At 35.9% G+C, this 21863-nt stretch overlaps 1 protein-coding gene across 1 annotated transcript in view; it reads right to left on the reverse strand.

Annotated features, from left to right (window-relative positions):
- The window catches only part of LOC125651112 (protocadherin Fat 4-like), a 137079-nt gene that overhangs the window by 4982 nt on the left and 110234 nt on the right, over window positions 1–21863 (reverse strand). The window contains exons 43-57 of the mRNA XM_048879703.2: window positions 19869–20108; window positions 19605–19760; window positions 19160–19323; window positions 17887–18121; window positions 17625–17735; window positions 13120–13194; window positions 12717–12902; window positions 12392–12553; window positions 12165–12312; window positions 10431–10555; window positions 9974–10276; window positions 7305–7487; window positions 5745–7080; window positions 5481–5591; window positions 76–179 (exon numbers count right to left, since the gene is read on the reverse strand). Coding sequence (XP_048735660.2) covers window positions 76–179; window positions 5481–5591; window positions 5745–7080; window positions 7305–7487; window positions 9974–10276; window positions 10431–10555; window positions 12165–12312; window positions 12392–12553; window positions 12717–12902; window positions 13120–13194; window positions 17625–17735; window positions 17887–18121; window positions 19160–19323; window positions 19605–19760; window positions 19869–20108 — 3639 coding nt within the window. The remainder of the gene's footprint in view (window positions 1–75; window positions 180–5480; window positions 5592–5744; window positions 7081–7304; window positions 7488–9973; window positions 10277–10430; window positions 10556–12164; window positions 12313–12391; window positions 12554–12716; window positions 12903–13119; window positions 13195–17624; window positions 17736–17886; window positions 18122–19159; window positions 19324–19604; window positions 19761–19868; window positions 20109–21863) is intronic.

Below are 21863 nucleotides of genomic sequence, written 5' to 3' on the forward strand. Positions count from 1 at the left end.
TTAACAAGGTCATAATCTGGTGGGGAAACTTGAGCACGTAAAATTACCTTACATTAGTTTCCCCATGCATGTTACCTTATCTATGTTAGTGTCTTGTTTTGTCTGGTCCTTGTTTGGTTCCCTGCCCTTTTTCTTTCTCATAACACAAACAACAATGACCACAAAAACAGCAATAAAACCTGTAATAACAAAGAACACATTCTTAGTCTGAATCATTACACACTCTCTTGTTATAAGCAACATTTAGGACTCTTGAATTTGTTGCCAAGATATGTTCAATATGGGAATTTTAAACTTTTTCTCCCAGTGACCTTGACCTTAAACAAATGCCCTTGGGTCAAGTCATGACACACTTTCATATCATACACAACCTCTGCAAAATCTGAGTATTTATTTATTTATTACCCAGATAGGAATTCTGAACTTTTTCCACCAGTAAACTAGAAGTTGACCAAATGACACACCTCAGTTAATAAGTAATCTTTGTGTGAACTATGAGTATTTAATATCTCTTTGGTACAAAGTTATATGCAGTCACAGACAGACAAGTGGGCAGAAAGGGGTGATACCTGTATGTACTCTATAAATCAAGAGGCCCATGGGCCACATTGCTCACCTGAGTCACCTTGGCCCATATATTTAAAGATTTTCCCTATATATTTGCATGTAAAAGTATCACTACTCCCAAGGGTGATGAAATCTAGAAAAAAAAATTCCTGTTCTGAATATCTAAGCTAAATTCTAATGTTCAGCAGCAGTATAAAAAAAAATATGTTCTTAAAACTTCAATGCTCTTAAAAAAGCATACAATGATGAAAGGCTTTAAATAATATAATAGGTGTATTAACATTAAAAGATATCACTAATTTGGACCCATCCTAGAGTCGAAACCCTGAGTTGTAAAATTACCATTTTTTGTACATCCTTTTCTGCTATTCCTAAGTATGCATTTAGATTTTATACAGTATCAGCAAACTTCCACATAAATACTATATACTAAGTTTGGCCCTACCCTGGGGTCAGAACCCTTTCTCTGAGGATCATCAAATTTACAATTTTGGTAAAAGACTACCTGCTCTATCCATTTAGTTTCAATTTAGCATAAATAGCACTAAAGAAAATGTTATTCAAGTGTTTTACACATTAACACTATATAACAAGTTTGGCCCTGCCCTGGGGTCAGAACCCCTACACCTGGGATCATGAAATTTACAATTTTGGTAGAGGCCTTCCTGCTCTACATCACTATGCATTTAGATTTTCTTACATGTGTGCGTTCTTGAGAAGAAGATTTTTGAAAATTGGTCAATTTTGGGAAGTTTTTGCCCGCCCCTAAGGCCACAGGGGTGCAGGAGTCCTGAAATTTACAATTTATGTTCCCCTTGTTCCAAATATGTTTCATACCAAATTTGAAAAGAATTGGAATAATAGTTATCAAGAATTTAAAAATGTCTATTGTTCATACATTTAATAACTGACCATTTTGGTCCCACCCTGATACCAAAACCTCTACCCCTGGGATCATCAAATTTACAATTTTGGTAAAGGACTATCTGTTCTTTCTAGATATCTATTTAGTTTCAATTTAGTATCAATAGCACTAAAGATGATATTTAAGTGTTTTACACATAAACACTATATACCAAGATTGGGCCCGCCCTGAGGTCAGAACCCCTACCCCGGGGATCATGAAATTTACAATTTTGGTACAGGCCTCCCTGCTCTACATCATTATGCATTTAGTTTTTCTTTCACGTGTGTGGTTCTTGAGAAGAAGACTTTTGAAAATTGGTCAATTTTGGGCAGTTTTTGCCCCGAACCTAGGGGTGCTGGAATCCTTAAAGAAGATGGGTGAACTTGGCGAACAATAAGCCTATTCATGATTGGGCACCGGTCGCGAATCGGGAGTTTAAAATCTGCATTGATGGTACCCGTAGTTACAATAGATACATTACCGTACTAAAACGCTGTCCAAAATATTAAGAATTCAAAACAAATCATACTTCAAAGAATGATATTTAATCAAAATCATAATCAGAATTTGTTTCACAGAGAGCATCATGTATATCAGACATTAAGCGGTTTTTAACACACCCACAATTACACTGATGCCTGGAGTACCTCAGGTACCAAATGACATTACATATGCTCGCAACATCCAACATTATGTTCTCCGTATTTCCATTCACATGTGATGTGAATGAGAAACCTCACATTTTGTGGTGTAAATCAAATGTGGAACAGCGTTTTCTGTATGGTGCAGTATTAATGTTTTGGTTTGGATTCAGTTTCCCCCCAGCAAATGTTTTTGAACAGCATTTACAACCTACTGTAACTACTACTCCGAATATGATAAAGGCATCAGTTCTCGCCTCTTTTGTTACAACTCTGAGGCCGGTTTTACAGTTACAGAACGCATATTTGCTGTTAGATTTCCCAGCAAATACAAATGGGACAGAAACAGGCACTTGATTTGTTTTTGTACTGAACATGCCTTTTAGACAGTCTGCACCAGTTGGTTGCGTATTTGGCTTTTGTCATGATCTCTTCAAGTAACTTCTTAAGCATTGTTGAAATTGTTCTCTTTAACTTTCCTTTAACGTGTCGTTTACATAAACAACATCCACACTTCACAGGAGGCCCCATACTTGTTTACATTTATTCTCTAGCTGCATGTTGGAATCTATTACTTGTGATCGTCATTAAGACTGCATAAAGTTAGCATAAAATGCCAGAGACAAATAATTATGGGAAGTCTATTCATTAATAAGAGAAGAAAAAACAATAGGTAGGAAAAATTGGTATTCGAACCACAGATATGCAATCTGGGCTTGTCCATGACATCAGTGAGACTGCCGCTATACTACCTCGGCTATCCATCCCATGAAGAATTTCAGAATTTCAAGCAATCTAAAGTCACCCGTCATGGACATAGAAATTTTCTTGATAATACGACAAAAGTTATACACAAGAAGTAAGTTTTTTTTCACAGAGTGGGTCAAGTCTCCTTACTTTTATTTACAAAACATATTACACCTGAACATGTACTAACATATTTTACTTAGTTCACAATGGAGACTTGACCCACTCCATATGAAAATCTGCTTGGAAAAGTCAAATTTACTGTTATTTTGTGCATTTTTCGCGTATAGGTGATTTTAAGTAGGATTTTTTCAATGTCCCCTTGAAATGGGAACATCGAAAAAGCATTTTTGGAAACTATGGATTGATTGTTTTAACTAGAATGCAAATTTTTCTTTTTCTGGAGAGTTTTAATTTTAACTTTGATATTTGTCCCTCTGTGGGTTCTCAGCTCGATAAAGTCACCCATCTTCTTTACTATTTATGTCCCCCTTGTCCAAATGATGCTCCATACCAAATTTGAAAAGAATTGGACTGGTAGTTATCAAGAAGTTAAAAATGTTCAATTGTTAATACATGACGACGGACGACAACCAATTGCAATAGGTCACCTGAGTTTACTCAGGTGACCTAAAAAACCAGGAACAGATCAAAATAAGGAAAAAAAATCAAGAAAATCAGGAGTTGCTTGTCAGACAGATTGTCTCCAAACTTTGATTTGGAGACTTAATAAAGGGGCTAGACTCCTGCAAGAGAAGTCAGAGTGGATTACAATTGCAAATTTATCTAGAGGGACACTATAAAGAATCTACTTCTTGATAGATGACAGAGAAATGAATATAGAAACAGAAAATCCAAAACAAACGACCGGGCCACATTTAAAAATATGTTTGTTTCCCCTCTCCCGACCCTAAATTTCAGAGGAAGGTCGGTAGGTAGGTAAAAAGTTTTTTTTTTTTAGCTAGCAGAATTTTATTTATTATGAAATTCCCATAACCATTAACAATGCCCGATACCAAACGTCGTGAAGTACATCATCCATGTTTCCTCATCAAACTCGTATAGTCAGTTCTCGCGTAAATTCTGCTTTGATTGCCACGTTTTGCAATTAGGGAAGGTGTCGATATTTCGGACAGTACTTCATGTATTTTGGAAATGCTCATTATCTAACCACTAAACTTAGGCATTGGACTACATGTATACATATTGGTTGATTCGACGAACATTGGGTTTCATCAGAATTTTCTCTGCTATTTATACCACATACTAACACTTAAATAAAATTAGGGAGAATGTTGCAACTATGGACAATGGTGTTAGTTTTGGACACATGGTGTTATAAAATTGGTAAACTCGGTTGCTGTCTTTTATTTATGGTTCACTGACATTTTATGCTTTTGTTTTTTGCACATTATCTTAATTTATATATGATAGTGATTTTGATTATATTTTTAAATGATATCGGTAGATCTAGTTTACCAGAAAACGTTTCAACGAGACTTGATTTTGCCGATCAAACAAAATGGATGCTGACATCAACCAATCAGAGCTGAGTTACACATGTGCATATAATTAGGTGTTTTCCAGTTTGTAAATATAGCATTAGTTCAGAAATAAGTTAAATTGAGAATGCTTCTGATTGACTGTCAAAAATATCGCATCCGTCCGAAATATTAACACTTTCCCCTGCTGAAGAACACAACTTGCACACTGGATTGCCCCGAATTCTCTCGTTTCCGCGCTCCTCGTATAGACAACATTTCTCCATCTCGATCTTGCAGATCACTAGTCCGAATTGCGAGCCGAATTCAATGTTAAACTCACTTGTAACTAATCAATAAAACAATCATGATTCTTGTACTTATTAATATCGATTAAAAGAAAATATCAATCCAAAATTCGATATTAAACAGAAGCCAACAATTGTAGTCAACCGAATTTTCACTGCCATTTGAGCAAACGAGTCTCGTGACTCAAAACAAAGCTCGACAGTTTGATAAAATGTTTTCAAGAGACTGTTTATGTGATGAAAGACCCATAAAATCGATATTAGTAAGTACAAGAAGAATCGTTTTATTGATTAGTTATGAGCTTAAAATTGAATTCGGCTTGTAAGTATTTGAAATCAACCAGAGAATGCCGCCTCCAGCTGGAGGGGGCGAAATTTCTAGATTTCGGACCAGAACACCTCCTGTATTCGTATTATTATTTTTTAACTTTGGATTGAAACCAAAGAAGATATAGAAAATTTTTGTCATTATAAAATACTGATCTGCACCAGAAACGACCTTGAATTTTTCTTAAAATTAAAAAAAAAACTTCACCAGAATGGCGTAATAAAAACTTATGGGTCGGTGTGAATTTTCAGACTCGGTCGGGCGAGGGGAAACAAACAATATTTTTATTTTGGCCCCGTATAGAAATTGTTGAACTATCAGTATGTCCCATCTAAAGACGGGTGTATAAAGAGAGCAATAAACTGCATTACAACATTTGCACAAAATCAAGAATATAATGAAATGCATATATCATGTATATTGTTTATAATTCATTTTCTTCACTCATGAAATTTAATCTTGACCTTGCACTGGCAGCAGCATAGTTTCATTTATACTTGCCTCCAATGGCAGCTGCCACTACGGTGATAGGGAAACCCCCTGTATCTTGGTTTGACTGATGATGGAGCGAGACGGACGGACAAACTACCTCTTTTAACAAATCAAATGATCCTGAAACATAATGACACAAATTTACATACCAAAGGCATTTATATGTTTTACTCAATCACATATTCTAAAAACAAAGCTATGGATTCTTTTGTCCTCTCAATTATTTAAGAGACGACCAAACTCTCTCACTTGTCGACATGCTTTGAAGCTTACCACTAAAGGAACACGCCCGATACAGCACATCGTAAATAATAGTCCTCGTGTAAACATCTCCACCATTTTCATACACTACAAACTTTATCTCCCATGATTTACCATCCTCTTCTAGAGTAGCGCTGATGATGTACATGTGGGAATCTGATGCCAACTGTCTCTCTTTCCTGTTGGTTGACTGTAAGCTGTCAGCCTGCTCCACAAGCTGAACCACTGCCTCTGTGAGCACGGCCGTTAATCCTACTATGTCTGTGTCAATGCCAGCCTTAGTAATAACTAGGTCTACAACACAGGATTCATTGGTACATATCACTCTTCTACTGTCTGCAAGAGGAATACAAACATCTTCTTTATTCTCACATGCATGTTCACCTTGGCAAAGGCTGGGCTGATACTGACAGAGAGTTCCTGTCCTACCATCAGAACACTCACAGGCATAGCTCACATGCTTGTCAACACATGTCCCATTACCAAGACAGACAACATTAACACAGTTATCCTTCCTTCTCTCACAAAACTCTCCTTCCCATCCGGTCTGACAGGAGCAGATAACTCTGCCCTCACCATTTATTGTACAGACACCTCCATGCTGGCAAGACACGATTGAACAAGGATCCATGGCACTCATCATAGCTGGAATCTCGCACTGTAAGCCTACAAATCCATCTGCACACAGACACACATATTTTTCTATTTCATTCACACAGGTACCATTGTTTAAACAAGCCACTGTATTTTCCTGACAGTAGTCATTACTTTTACAGGTATACCCATTCCCTGTAAATCCAACTTCGCAGACACATACATGGCTAGTGGAATTAGCTAATTTCACACAGCGAGCATTTCTATCACATTTCTTGCCATTTACTTCACATTTATCAACCTTCTTGATAAAGATGGTTATGTCCTGGGACTCTGTCTCAAAAGTTTCAGTATTTTTCACCTGCACAGTAATTGTCCTTGATGTTTCTTCCACTTCAGTTAAATTTTTTACAAGTATCAAATACTTATTGTCCTTTATGTCAAATAGTCCCCCTTGATTACTTGTGAGATGAAAAACAATTTCCTCATCAATTGTCTGATTAATACTGTACAACCTTCCTATAACATCCCCAATATCAGAGTCCTCCCATACTTTCTGGTTATCCAATGAAACTGAAGGCAGTTTTGCAGCAAATATTTGAACATTTGTGATTGGAAGAATAAAGGTATGATTGACAGACAGGGGAGGTTCACCATTGTCTATGGCTGTTACTGTCACCTCTATGATGGGAGGGACCTTCTTAAGAACATCCAATGGGATTGGTCCAGTCAATACCAAATTGTTATTTTTAACCTACAAAGTATAAATGTCAATTTATTATTGACTGTTCAATTACTGTATATAGTTTTGTTAACAGGTACGCAGCTATGTTCATCAAAAATAGCATTACTTCCTAAGAAGTACCAAAATCGTATATCAATTGCAAAGAATGCATGTAATGAAGAAATATTAGAATGTACATCTATAGCATGATACATGTATTTGAGTACAAGGAAAATATCAATAATTTAGATTGCCTTGATGAAATCTGAGTTAGGTCCCTTGACAGTAGTGATATGTGTCTGCTTTAAGTCAGGATCTGAGACTGTGATTTCCCCAATACTGTACCCTGACACTCCATCGGCTATGACTGTGTGAGATCCACTCAGTGATATCCCTAATGGTCTCTCATTTATGTCCTTCATATGCAGTGTTATTTCCTAAAATGAGATTCTGCGCACTATAGCAAACCTTTCAGATCAAGTACTTTACTTACATGTGGTAAAATGATGAATAATTAACCCCAAGTGAAAACCAACACGCAATCTTTATTCTAGATATATATTATTTTCAAATTTCAATGATGGTGTGACAAACCATAATAATACATACCACGGACAATTTTCATAAACTGACATAAGAAATGAAGCAATTATCTGTTTGACAGAAAATGTCATTTTAAGTGCTTCTACTTCATTACAAAAATTGATTGAACAATTGGGTACTCAATTTTCTGCTAACGACTTATTATAATTGACCTTGTTCACAAAATTGCTTTATATTTATTTATATATATATTAACAAGACTAATCATGGTCCTGTTGTTTTTGAGAAGATTTAAAATATTTTTCCTATATTATCTGCATGTAAAACTATGATCCCTAATTGGGGACCCACCTTACTCCCCCCAGTGGCCATGATTTAAACAAACTTTAATCTTCTCAATGTCAGAAGCCATTCATGTAAATTTCAACTTTTTTGGTCTAATGGTTCTCAAGATGATTTTTTCTATATATTCGCATGTAAACTTTGATCCTGTATTGTGGCCCCACCCTAACCCCAGGCGTAATGATTTGAACATACTTGAATCAAGTCTGTCAGAAGGTTTTCTTGTAAATTTGAAATTTCTGGCCCAGAGATTCTTGAGAAGATTTTTAAATGACCCCACCCTATTTTTGCCCTTTTTGATTATCTCTCCTTTGAAGGGATCATGGCCTTGAACAAACTTGAATCCCCTTTACCCAAGGATGATTTGTACTGAATTTGATCAAAATTGGCCCAGTGGTTCTGGAGAAGAAAATGAAAATGTGAAAAGTTTACAATGACAAGAGACAAATTTTGATCAGAAAAGCTCTCATTTCAGCCTTTGGCTTAGGTGAACTAAATTTTAAAAGCACAAATTGCTGTATACATGTATATACATGGTTAATGAAGTCATATCTTTGATCACCAGCATTGCATGCAATTTATATCTACATGAAAAGAAAGAAAGCTATTCTTTAAATAAAAGGTCCTTAGGCCACAATAAGTTAACTTGGTTCTGCTGTTCTTCAGCAGAATTTAACAAGAGGTACTGTGAGCAATGCTCACTAAGAATACCCCCCGCTTATCCCAATCTCCCAAAGGGTGTTGGTAATAGGTATAAACTACCTCTTTTCTGAGTGTAAAAAACAAATGGCATGACAAACCGAACCATATTGCTACTTCGATGTCCAGTGCGCGTGACCTTTGACCTTTTGACCCCAAAATCAATAGGGAACATCTTCATCCCATGGGTAGTCCATATGTATGATATGGTGACTGTAGGTGGAAAGGATAACGCTTTAGAGCCCGGAAACCATATTGCTACTTCGATGTCCAGTGCACTTGACCTTTGACCTTTTGACCCCAAAATCAATAGGGAACATCTTCATCCCATGGGTAGTCCATATGTATGATATGGTGACTGTAGGTGGAAAGGATAACGCTTTAGAGCCCGGAAACCATATTGCTACTTCGATGTCCAGTGTGCTTGACCTTTGACCTTTTGACCCCAAAATCAATAGGGAACATCTTCATCCCATGGGTAGTCCATATGTATGATATGGTGACGGTAGGTGGAAAGGATAACGCTTTAGAGCCCGGAAACCATATTGCTACTTCGATGTCCAGTGCACTTGACCTTTGACCTTTTGACCCCAAAATTAATAGGGAACATCTTCATCCCATGGGTAGTCCATATGTATGAAATGGTGACTGTAGGTGGAAAGGATAACGCTTTAGAGCCCGGAAACCATTGCGTCTACAGACGGACGGACGGACAGACAGACGGACAACCCGATTCCAGTATACCCCCCCACAACTTGTTGCGGGGGGTATAACAAACATGAATCTGAGGGTGACTGCTTCCTAATCATGGTCCTGTTCTTCAGAAGAATTTAAATTTTCTTTATTCCCTTGTAAATTTTGAATCTGTATTGTGGCACAAACATACCCCTGATGCATTGATTTGAATGAATTTGAATCTGCACTACCTGAGGATGCTTGCATATTAATGTGCCTAATCATGGCCCTACTGCTCTTTGGAATAAGATTTTCTCCTATATATTCTTATGCAAAACTTCGCTCCACTTCTGAGAACCCTAGACCAGTGGTTCTTGAGAGAGACTTTTATATGAGCCCAACCTATTATCTCTTCTTGATTATTTCCCCTTGGAAGGAGGCGTTGTCCTTCATTTGAACAATTTTGAATCTCCTTTATCCAGTACTGTACAGCTCTGTACCAAGTTTGGTTGATATTGGCTTAGTGGTTCTAGAAGTCAAAAATGTGTTAAGCTTAAAAATAGACAGATATTTAGATAGATGGATCGACAGACTATGGACAACTGGTGATCTGCAAAGCTCACTCAAGTGAGCTAATACTGAAAGTCATGATGACGTTGATTACCTTAACCATTTCAAATTCCCCATCTGTACACTTGATTCGGAGATCGTGTTTGGAATTTGTTTCATAGTTCAACACTCCCGTCAAAGTCAACGCCATTGTTTTGTTTTCATTGGTGACAACTGAAAAGGGTGCAGAGCTAGGCAGGACTTGACAGACATGGGGCTGACCCTCGTCTGGATCATTCACAAGAATCTTGGACAGGACTGACCCTTGTGGAAGATCTTCAGGAACCAGACTAATGGTTCCCAAAACAATGTCAATCAAAGGTTCATTCACATCCTCTACTTCAAACACAAATATCCGCTAAAACAGAAAGCAAAATACTATTATATGCAGCTAATTGAAAATGCATTACAGATCTTTATGTATCACACAACATCATAATAAACATTTGAAATATAATGCAATTCTTTTTTCTTTTATATTATGCAGCAATTCAAATATTTGACATGCTTACGTTGATAGTTTTGGGAGGCACACCACTGTCTGTGCTATTGATATGTAACTCCAGGCTAGAAATCTCCTCATAGTCAATTTGTTTAGTTCCAGTCACAAGCTTGTCCCCTTGTATTTTGAAATATCCTGCAATGATTTGAATAGAAGTGGCACAAGAATGAAACAGAAATGACAAAATCAACAAAGATTGCTAATCAAAATAACAACAAATCTCTTCAATTTCTGAGGGTAAACCTGAATAATTTGAGGGCAACCTATTTATGTAGAATGCACAGTAAACCAGACCTGTTTTAATGGGACTGATTTGTACAGTGTCATCCTGTGGGGCTCATTCATATTGGGGCATATCTGAATACTGTATAGCTGAAGACTAGAAAGACACGAGTTTCAACATTATTCATGTTTCACCTGAATACAAGTTACAGGCTAACACTGAATTCCGGTCACGGTAGGTCAGTGGTAGAGCATTTGTTTCGTAATTGGGATGTCTCGAGTTCAAGCCCCGCTCGAACAATGGCTGAATCAAACCTAAAACATGAACATAGGTAGTGATTGCTCCTTCACAAAACGCTTAGCATTTAGAAGTGAGATTTGCGTTTTCTTTCCGGATATGATCTTAAAAACAGAGGTCCCGAGTCACAGGAGGCATTGGCATGTTAAAGAACCATCAACGCTATGTCCGTAAGCAAAAAGCATAGGTCTAAATTTGTGGTACTTCACCTACAGCTGGTGATGTTTCAATATGAGTGAAAAATTCTTGATTGGACATAAAACAACTAACCAATCAACTAATTCCATTGACCACAGTTCTTATCAATATTCATGTTGTAAAAGGGAGGAAATGCAAATCTGAGTAATATAGTAATGTGTTTTGGTCACAAACTTGAATCTTCACTTAACATAGAGAATTAAACAATTGATTGTCACATATAAAGGATGGACAAAAACACAGACATGGTGAAACCAACATCTCCCAAAGTTGTTTCTCTGGGAAGATACTGGCAGAATATACAGAAATATCATGAAAAACAACTAAAAATGGCCATAACTTTCTCAAAATTGAACAAGTCAATCTGAGAATACCAGACACACAGGTTAACCTAGTTACTGTAATGAGTATACAACATTTTCACAAAAATTAAAAAGTAAACAAAGCTTAATTTGGACAAAATGCAGCTATCAAAGGACAAACAGACAACATATCTTCCAAACTTCATTTACAGGGGGTATAAATACACATATAGTCACGCATAATCTCTTCCACAGATGATTACATGGTTCTACTACTCTATCTATACGGTGACCTCAGCACAGTGTCATATTATTTGCAGACTTTAACCCTGAAATTTCAAAGTTCATCCAGTACTTCAGGCCTTTCATGATTTCCAAAAAACATAAATTCTATGGTATACAGCTTTAAATTCCTTCCTAGATATATCTAGGATATTTAAAAAAATCTGTTTTCACAATACTAAGTGATTCATGGTTTTTATAAGTCCATATTCTACATAAATGTTACGCCTTAAACTTATATTCACTACACTTCTAATTTCAGCATTTTCACCTTGAAATTTTTTTACGCTGTATTGAAAATAAGACTGTATACAGATTAACAGATGTAAAGTGATGAAAACAGTCTATAATTTCACACTCGGGGCTCACTTTTGCAAGCAAGATCTGATATCATATGGAAGTTTGATACAGACATTTGCTTTCCAAATCCTCCTGCACTTACCTGTCTCTGTACTGGAATACACAAACACTTGGTTGCTGTCGGGATCAGATGTTGTCAATGTGGCTATCTGTGTTTCAGGGTCTAAATTTTCCTTCACTTTTAGTGTACTTAACATGATATCTGTTGGGACTTCATTTACATCCAATATCTAGAAAGTAAGCCACTCATTAAGTACAGATTATAACAGCATGCAATAAACTGGATCTAGCATTAAAGACAATTCATACCTTGATTTTTATTTTCATTGATTTGAAAGCTTTCTCTGAATCCACAGCATTAACAGTAAAAACAAACTCAGATAATTCTTCAAAGTCTAGATCTGTCTTGGTGACAACTGTGTTGGTTCCATCCAGTCTAACAAAGGGATTTTCTTCAACTCTAAAGATGACCTACATCACAGCAATAAAACAAAGGAAAATTCATAATATTCAGGTCCAAGTTGATAAAAGTAATGACTCTTTATTAAAAATTTAAAATTAAAATCTTTGTTAAATGTTACTCTAAATATCTATTACAATCCATTTTGACTAAGTGACAAAGGAAATTTCAGACCTCTGTGCTATCCACATCTTCCGCTGAGAGCTCTCCCAGGACCTGGCCGACAGGAGTGTTTTCCTTGATTGAGGTGGAGCTGAGACTGATGTTAAATGGAGGCTCGTTAACATTTGTGACATTAATGACAAATGTCTTACTGACCCCGAGTTGTGACCCACGATGCCCAGAGTCCCAGCATTCAATCTGTAAATGAACATTTAGATAAAACTTCAACATTTATATTTAATATCATATTAGACAAGTCCAAATATTCAAACAAAGTAAAGAACTAAAATATGAAAAGGACTGTTTAAATTTTCAAACAATGCCAAATTGTTACTTCAAAACATTATGCAAAGATCACAATGAAACTTTACCAAAAATATAAAAAAAAGTTCCTTGTCCTTTTTATTGTACATACCTCTATCGCAAATATTTTATCCCTTTCAAAATCAATTAGCCCATTTCCAACCACTAAGGTAAGATTGTTCTTTATCTACAAATACATATATTCAAGAATTGCTAAATGTTTCATTCATGCCTTGATATCAAATACTGTATGTGTATCTATTCTCGTGGGAGTCAAATTTATGTGGCTTTGGCGGTGAAGCAAGATTGCCAATTTGTTAGAATTGCGCTAAAATGTAAAATTCTCTATCTATTAAAACCACAGAAGTGCTAAATCATGATTACACCAATTATAAACACCGAAGTGCTAAATTATGATTACACCAAATAGTGTATCAACTTCGACTGCACTTAAATTCTAAATACCACAAAATATGTACATGTACAGTACTTTGATGAGCTGTTAATATCTCTACATAAGTGAACAAGAGGACTGGAAATAATACATAATACACCCATCACAAGCTTATGTAGGAGTACTGGAAATGATACATAATACACCCATCACAAGCCTATGTAGGAGTACAGGAAATGATACATAATACACCCATCACAAGCCTATGTAGGGGTACAGGAAATGATACATAATACACCTATCACTAGCCTATGTAGGAGTACTGGAAATGATACATAATACATCACAAGCCTATGTAGGAATACAGGAAATGATACATAATACACCCATCACTAGCCTATGTAGGAGTACAGGAAATGATACATAATACACCCATCACTAGCCTATGTAGGAGTACAGGAAATGATAATACACCCATCACTAGCCTATGTAGGAGTACAGGAAATGATAATACACCCATCACAAGCCTATGTAGGAGTAAAGGAAATGATACATAATACACCCATCACTAGCCTATGTAGGAGTACAGGAAATGATACATAATACACCCATCACTAGCCTATGTAGGAGTACAGGAAATGATACATAATACACCCATCACAAGCCTATGTAGGAGTACAGGAAATGATACATAATACACCCATCACAAGCCTATGTAGGAGTACAGGAAATGATACATAATACACCCATCACTAGCCTATGTAGGAGTACAGGAAATGATACATAATACACCCATCACTAGCCTATGTAGGAGTACAGGAAATGATATATAATACACCCATCACAAGCCTATGTAGGGGTACAGGAAATGATACATAATACATCCATCACTAGCCTATGTAGGAGTACAGGAAATGATACATAATACACCCATCACAAGCCTATGTAGGAGTACAGGAAATGATACATAATACACCCATCACTAGCCTATGTAGGAGTACAGGAAATGATATATAATACACCCATCACTAGCCTATGTAGGAGTAAAGGAAATGATAATACACCCATCACTAGCCTATGTAGGAGTACAGGAAATGATACATAATACACCCATCACTAGCCTATGTAGGAGTACTAGAAATGATACATAATACACCCATCACAAGCCTATGTAGGAGTACAGGAAATGATACATAATACACCCATCACATCTCTATGTAGGAGTAAAGGAAATGATAATACACCCATCACAAGCCTATGTAGGAGTACAGGAAATGATACATAATACACCCATCACAAGCCTATGTAGGAGTACAGGAAATGATACATAATACACCCATCACAAGCCTATGTAGGAGTACTAGAAATGATACATAATACACCCATCACTAGCCTATGTAGGAGTACAGGAAATGATACATAATACACCCATCACAAGCCTATGTAGGAGTACAGGAAATGATAATACATCTATCACTAGCCTATGCAGGAGTACAGGAAATGATACATAATACACCCATCACTAGCCTATGTAGGAGTACAGAAAATGATACATAATACACCTATCACAAGCCTATGTAGGAGTACAGGAAATGATAATACATCTATCACTAGCCTATGCAGGAGTACAGGAAATGATACATAATACACCCATCACTAGCCTATGTAGGAGTACAGGAAATGATACATAATACACCCATCACTAGCCTATGTAGGAGTACAGGAAATGATGCATAATACATCACAAGCCTATGTAGGAATACAGGAAATGATACATAATACATCCATCACTAGCCTATGTAGGGTGTTTTTTAAGCCATGAATTTTAGAAATTTACTTTATGTAATATCACCCATCAAGCTGTGACATACTTTCCTTTGCATCATATGAATATAAGGTCCTAGCTTAAAAACTGTGACAGAAGGTAGATAGCAGATTAAGAGTTCTTTGTGCAAAATATTTCCCTAAAATTGTTCAACAACCAGTGCTCGAGCTGGGCTTTGCCATTTTCGCCAATGGCGAATTTTTTTTCAAAAATGGCGAAAAAAAAATTAAAGTGGTGAAAATCCCATTTTGTAGTAAATTGTATTTTAAAATCTGTCTTGTGTTTTCCTTTGTCAATGACACATTATCGCCTGTTTGTTTATACAGTCAAAATTTGTTTATTCAGTATTATCGGAAATCTCGCGTCGCTCCATTGCACACAGAGCTGGTCACGAAGGCCAGATAATAGCCTCAGGTAATGTATGGCTGCAAAAAAGTCGGTGATTATGTAATAAAGTACATCGGACAGCTGTGTACCCTGCTGTGGTCAATTGTTTAACATTTAAAGTCTTATGCATTATCGTGTTATCATCTTCACATTAATGTCAATTCTTAACCACAGAACCGACCGGTAATTAAATTGGCCGTATTATTGTGTATAATGTATATACATCAATTGTTTGTTTTTGCGGCCAAGCTCATTGATTACAAGATTTTAATTTTGATGGGTTTGATTTTAGTTCGAAATTTCATAAACAATGCGGTTGGTCACCATTGATATGGACATAGCAATTTTGATAAATAATTTTCTTTGAAGTTCGGTGCGCAACAGTATAAAAATGTTAATCTCATAAGACTATGCACCCCATTCTATTTTGACACTAAACTCGTAGCTTCTGACCTAAGTCAGTCTAGAATTAAAAAAATATCATTGTTTGGCTTTACAGTCAACCCCACCTGCTCAAACATCTGATTCTGTCCAAATTGCAAAATCTTCCATACCAAAACGGAAATTTAATAGGGAATGGTTGAGATACGACTCTAAATTGGGCTTGATGTTTTGTGACATCTGTATTTCGGGCAAAGTACACAATGTTTTCACTGAGGGGTGTAGCATCATGAAGTTTATATTTATATGATTTATTATCTGATTTTTGATTTCCATAATATAATTTATCAAAAAACAAATCAACTTCTTAATAATTCAGAAAGAAGTGTTTAGGTATGGTAGGTGGATATGATTAAGTAATATACATGTAACTGATTCAAAATGCTAAAATCAGTGTAATGAATAAAATAATATGATGGAAATAATTGTAAAGCATGAGATTATTTGCGCTGCGCCGCACCCCGAAAAAGTGGCGAAAGGGAATTTTGGTCCAGTGGGAGCACTGTCAACAACTTATAATTTTTTTCAAACATCAAATTAAATTGTTGAGAATAAAAATCCTTGCAATATATAACAAGAGGTACTGTGAGCAATGCTCACTAAGAATACCCCCTGCTTACCCCAATCTCCCAAAGGGTGTTGGTAATAGGTATAAACTACCTCTTTTCTGAGTGTAAAAAACAAATGGCATGACAAACCGAACCATATTGCTACTTCGATGTCCAGTGCGCGTGACCTTTGACCTCAAAATCGATAGGGAACATCTTCATCCCATGGGTAGTCCATATGTATGATATGGTGACTGTAGGTGGAAAGGATAACGCTTTAGAGCCTGGAAACCATATTGCTACTTCGATGTCCAGTGCGCTTGACCTTTGACCCCAAAATCGATACGGAACATCTTCATCCCATGGGTAGTCCATATGTATGATATGGTGACTGTAGGTGGAAAGGATAACGCTTTAGAGCCCGGAAACCATTGCGTCTACAGACAGACGGACGGACAACCCGATTCCAGTATACCCCCCACAACTTGTTGCGGGGGGTATAATTATATATAATGCACATCTTAAAGTTGTTTACAAAGGCCTTAGCTTGAAAATTGTGAGAGGAGTTAAAAGGACAAACCATGCACTCACTTTATATTTCCTCAAAAAAAGTTCAACAACCTATAATTTTCTCAAAAATTGAAGAATATAAAAATATTTGCCACATGCACATCTTCAATATCCATACAAACAATCTATAAAATAAAAAGGTCCTCACTTGAAAACTGGGAGGGTTAGGCAGACAAATTATGCACCCTCCATATAACATTAAATCTTAAATTAAGGGGCAAAACTCCTGCAAGAGTGGTCCAAATGGATTAATATAACAGCAACATGATCTATGGTGATCCACAACAAAGCTACACATCAAGTTTCAGCTTGATATGTGAGAGATGAAAATAGAAACAGAAAACCCTGAAAGAATGGTGTGCAGACACTGCTGTATCATAATAAGTCCCATCTAAAGATGGATGTTTAAAAATTCTCAAATAGGACATACAACACACACAAACAAACAAAACCTTGAATGGAACCCCTGGCGATTCCACAAAACAAAAGTGAAGGTCTCCTTTGTCTTCGTCTGTAACAGTCAACAGTCCGATCTTTGTGCCTGGCACACTATTTTCTAGAACCTGCAGAGCACAGAAGGGTAACTCTATATTAGTCATCTAAAAGTATTTATAAATAAATTGTTGGTAATGAAGGAAAATTGCTGGAATTCATTTAAGAAATTATTAATTCTATAAAAGTAATCCCTTAGAAAGAAAGTGCAGTCAAGACAACCTGATTATTGCTGAGGGTTATGTTCTTTGGTTGGTCATTGACATTCTGCAGAACAATCCTTATAACACCAGTATAAGAGAGGGGCGGGGTACCAGAGTCTGTTGTTGTTACAACAACTGAAAACACAGGATACATCTCAAAGTTCAAGAAACCTTCTGACTTTCCCACAATCATGGTACTGTTCTGTAGTTTAAATAGGCCAGCGTATGGTAATACATCTCCAGTGTTTGTTAATCTAAAAAAAGGGTTTAGATACCATAATAATTCCAGGAGTAATGCGAGAACATGTACAAATATCATTTCTTTCTGGAAGAAGAAATTAAAATTTTAACTATTACTTATAAACATTTTCTTTTAATGTATGGATTGTCCTACTGTCATTAATTATATACATGTATTTGTTATTGATATATAATGCACTGATACATGAAAATATTTAACCATAAATTCAATGCCCAGGTTCCTAAACAAAAAATGCTTCTAAATCAAATACAGTTCAATATCAAAACATCTTAAAAATAATCAGTACCCCATCCTGGATAGAGAATTTATCAGCACCCCATCCTGGATAGAGAATTTATCAGCACCCCATTCTGGATAGGGAATTTATCAGCACCCCATCCTGGTTAGAGAATTTATCAGTATATATTACCCCATCCTGGATTGAGAATTTATCAGCACCCCATCCTGGATAGAGAATTTATCAGCACCCCATCCTGGATAGGGAATTTATCAGTATATATTACCCCATCCTGGATAGGGAATTTATCAGTATATATTACCCCATCCTGGATAGAGAATTTATCAGCACCCCATCCTGGATAGGGAATTTATCAGCACCCCATCCTGGATAGGGAATTTATCAGCACCCCATCCTGGATAGGGAATTTATCAGTATCCACTTTACACGATTTGATGGATAAGACAATTTTTCAGTTACCCACCCTAGATAGATAGATTTGATGGATAAGACAATTTTTCAGTTACCCACCCTGGAGAGATAGATTTGATGGATAAGACAATTTTTCAGTTACCTACCCTGGATAGATAGATTTGATGGATAAGACAATTTTTCAGTTACCCACCCTGGAGAGATAGATTTGATGGATAAGACAATTTTACAATTACCGACCCTGGATAGATAGATTTGATGGATAAGACAATTTTTCAGTTACCCACCCTGGATAGATGGACTTGATGGATAAGACAATTTTTCAGTTAACTACCCTGGGGAGATGGACTTGATGGATAAGACAATTTTTCAGGTACCCACCCTGGAGAGATGGACTTGATGGTGTAGGAATACATTTGGTTCTTCTCCTGGTCTCTGGTGTTAAGGTCACCTATAACAGTCCCTACTTCACTGTTCTCCTTCAAAAGTCCACCTCCATAGATCCCAATCCCTATAGGAGCCTCATTCATATCACCTATCTCAATCTAACAAAAATGGCAACATTTCAAGTTTTATACATATATACAGTAAAACTGATTATAGCAAATCTTAAAGGCCAGCAAAAAACAGTTCATTATAACCAAACTTCATTATATCCATTAAAAGTTTTGTTATTCTCCTTTCATAGAGGAATAATATCACTTCACAATAAGCATGAATTCGTTATAAGTGTGTTTTACTGTACTATCGTACTGCCTAAACTTTCTTTCAATTACAGGTATACTACTTCCAAACAAATAAGTAAATCAATGTAGAGTACACACACCTCAAACTCTGTCTTTATATTGGACCCAAATGCCAGAGCATTGATTTGAACCTGGACAAACTGCTGAGTTTCAAAGTCAAAAGCTTTCTTGGTTTTCAGTATGTTTCCTTCCACAGTGAAGGGGGCATTAAAGTCCATCAAGAAGTATAAGTAGATCTGAAACACATATTCCATGCCATTTACTCATAATGAATTCAAGTATAAACATAACTTAACATTCTTTGCCATAATGTTAACATTCATTTTTACTTAAATGATACTGACCTCATTTTCTACAGGTTTATCTGTTAACATGTTAAAGACTTGGAATTCTCCAATTTTGAAAGTCTCGATATTTTCTGGCACAACTTTCTGATTGGTTAATCTAACTTCCTTTGGCACTGTAACTGTTTCTTTGATGACCAGACTGATGTTCTGCGAGAATTCCAATGGTGGTATCCCATCATCCCTACATGTTATAACTATAATCATTTCCGTTCTGTCCAGGGGCACTGAAGATAGGACCTTAAAAAAAAATTGTTTTTCAAAATATGCTGGATCTCTGCATGTACATGTAATGTATTGTGATACCTTTCAAAATCTTACACAGATGGTAGAACAAATATTAAAATTTTTCCAATTTGAAAAACAGTATTATTAAGGAAGATAGTTGTTCATAAACTAGGTACATGTAAAATAATGTCCAAATGACAGTGGAGTTGTTCATCAGCTAGGTACAAGTAAAATAATATCCACATGACTGTATAGTTGTTCATAAGCTAGGTACATGTAAGATAATATCCACATGACTGTATAGTTGTTCATAAGCTAGGTACAAGTAAAATAATATCCACATGACTGTATAGTTGTTCATAAGCTAGGTACATTTAAGATAATATCCACATGACTGTATAGTTGTTCATAAGCTAGGTACATTTAAGATAATATCCACATGACTGTATAGTTGTTCATAAGCTAGGTACATGTAAGATAATGAAATGTGATGCCAAAAGTCATACAGTACGTGGTTTAAAGTCAACAACAGTCTGAAACTAGAACTGTCCTAGCTGGACTAATATTCCCCGCAAGGCATATTGAATGGTGGGAAATAGTGAATTTGTGCTTATTGAAGAATAAACACATCCTTTTGACATAGAGATTCCTGAGAGCAATTAATGTATATGTAAATGCAAGGCTATATATTCTGCAGTAGAGTGTTACTCAGAATATTGAAAATATTTTTCATACAATTTCTGAATAATATTACATGGATAACTACTATTCAGCATACATGAGCCAGAAAACGACACATCTTTTATTAACAAATTCATCCACAGACAAACACATTGACTGATGATTCCATTTTACCCTCTCCTTGACTAATGCAGTAGTCCCTGTGAAAGAACAGATCATTAATGACAAAGTCAATGAAGTTGAAAAAACACCTGTAAAATGAAAATAATCCGGATTTCCTTGATAATGAATATTGACAGATTTAAATGACAGAAGCAAACCTTCACTATATCTTGATGTTAATGAATATTGACAGATTTAAATGACAGAAGCAAACCTTCACTATATCTGTAATATATACACTAATTTTGAATCAAATCTGTTCATTGGTTTTTACATGTACCCTGAAAACTGACAACACCTCCTCAAAATGGAAAAATAGAAATTAGCATAACTTTCTAATACTTTAAATATTCTAATCTAAAATAAAATATTCATAACTTCAGTCTAAAACAATGTATTTACAACATTTAAATCAAATCTCTTCATGAATTTCTAGGATATATTCTTTTTAGTTTAAAAAATCAGTATATGCACCCAGGGGTGCATGAGCCGAGTTGCATGGGATACATTGTAAAGTCAGGAATGATGTGGCATATTTATAATTGTGAAGAACTAATTTCAGTTTTAAAGTTTTCGAGTTACTGTCCAGAAACCATATTTGTCTGAAGTTTTCAATCTATATTTGGTCACTGTGACTTTGTTCTCCAAATCAATAGAGGCCTTGCTTTGCTAGCTGGTATCCAACAATATATCCAAGTTTCATTTGATTCAAATTAAAAAAAAATTGAGTTATCCTCCGGAAACCAAATTTTTTTTGGAATTTTAAATCTATTTTCGGTCACTGTGACCTTGACCTTTGACCTATTTTCTCCAAAATCAATAAGGGGTTTTCTTACCTGGTACACAATAATATCTTCAAGTATCATTTGATTCGGATTTAAACTTTCTGAGTTATCCTCCGGAAACCAAATTTTTTTGGAATTT

The sequence above is a fragment of the Ostrea edulis genome, chromosome 5 (assembly GCF_947568905.1).
Source record: "Ostrea edulis chromosome 5, xbOstEdul1.1, whole genome shotgun sequence".
NCBI lineage: Eukaryota > Metazoa > Mollusca > Bivalvia > Ostreida > Ostreidae > Ostrea > Ostrea edulis.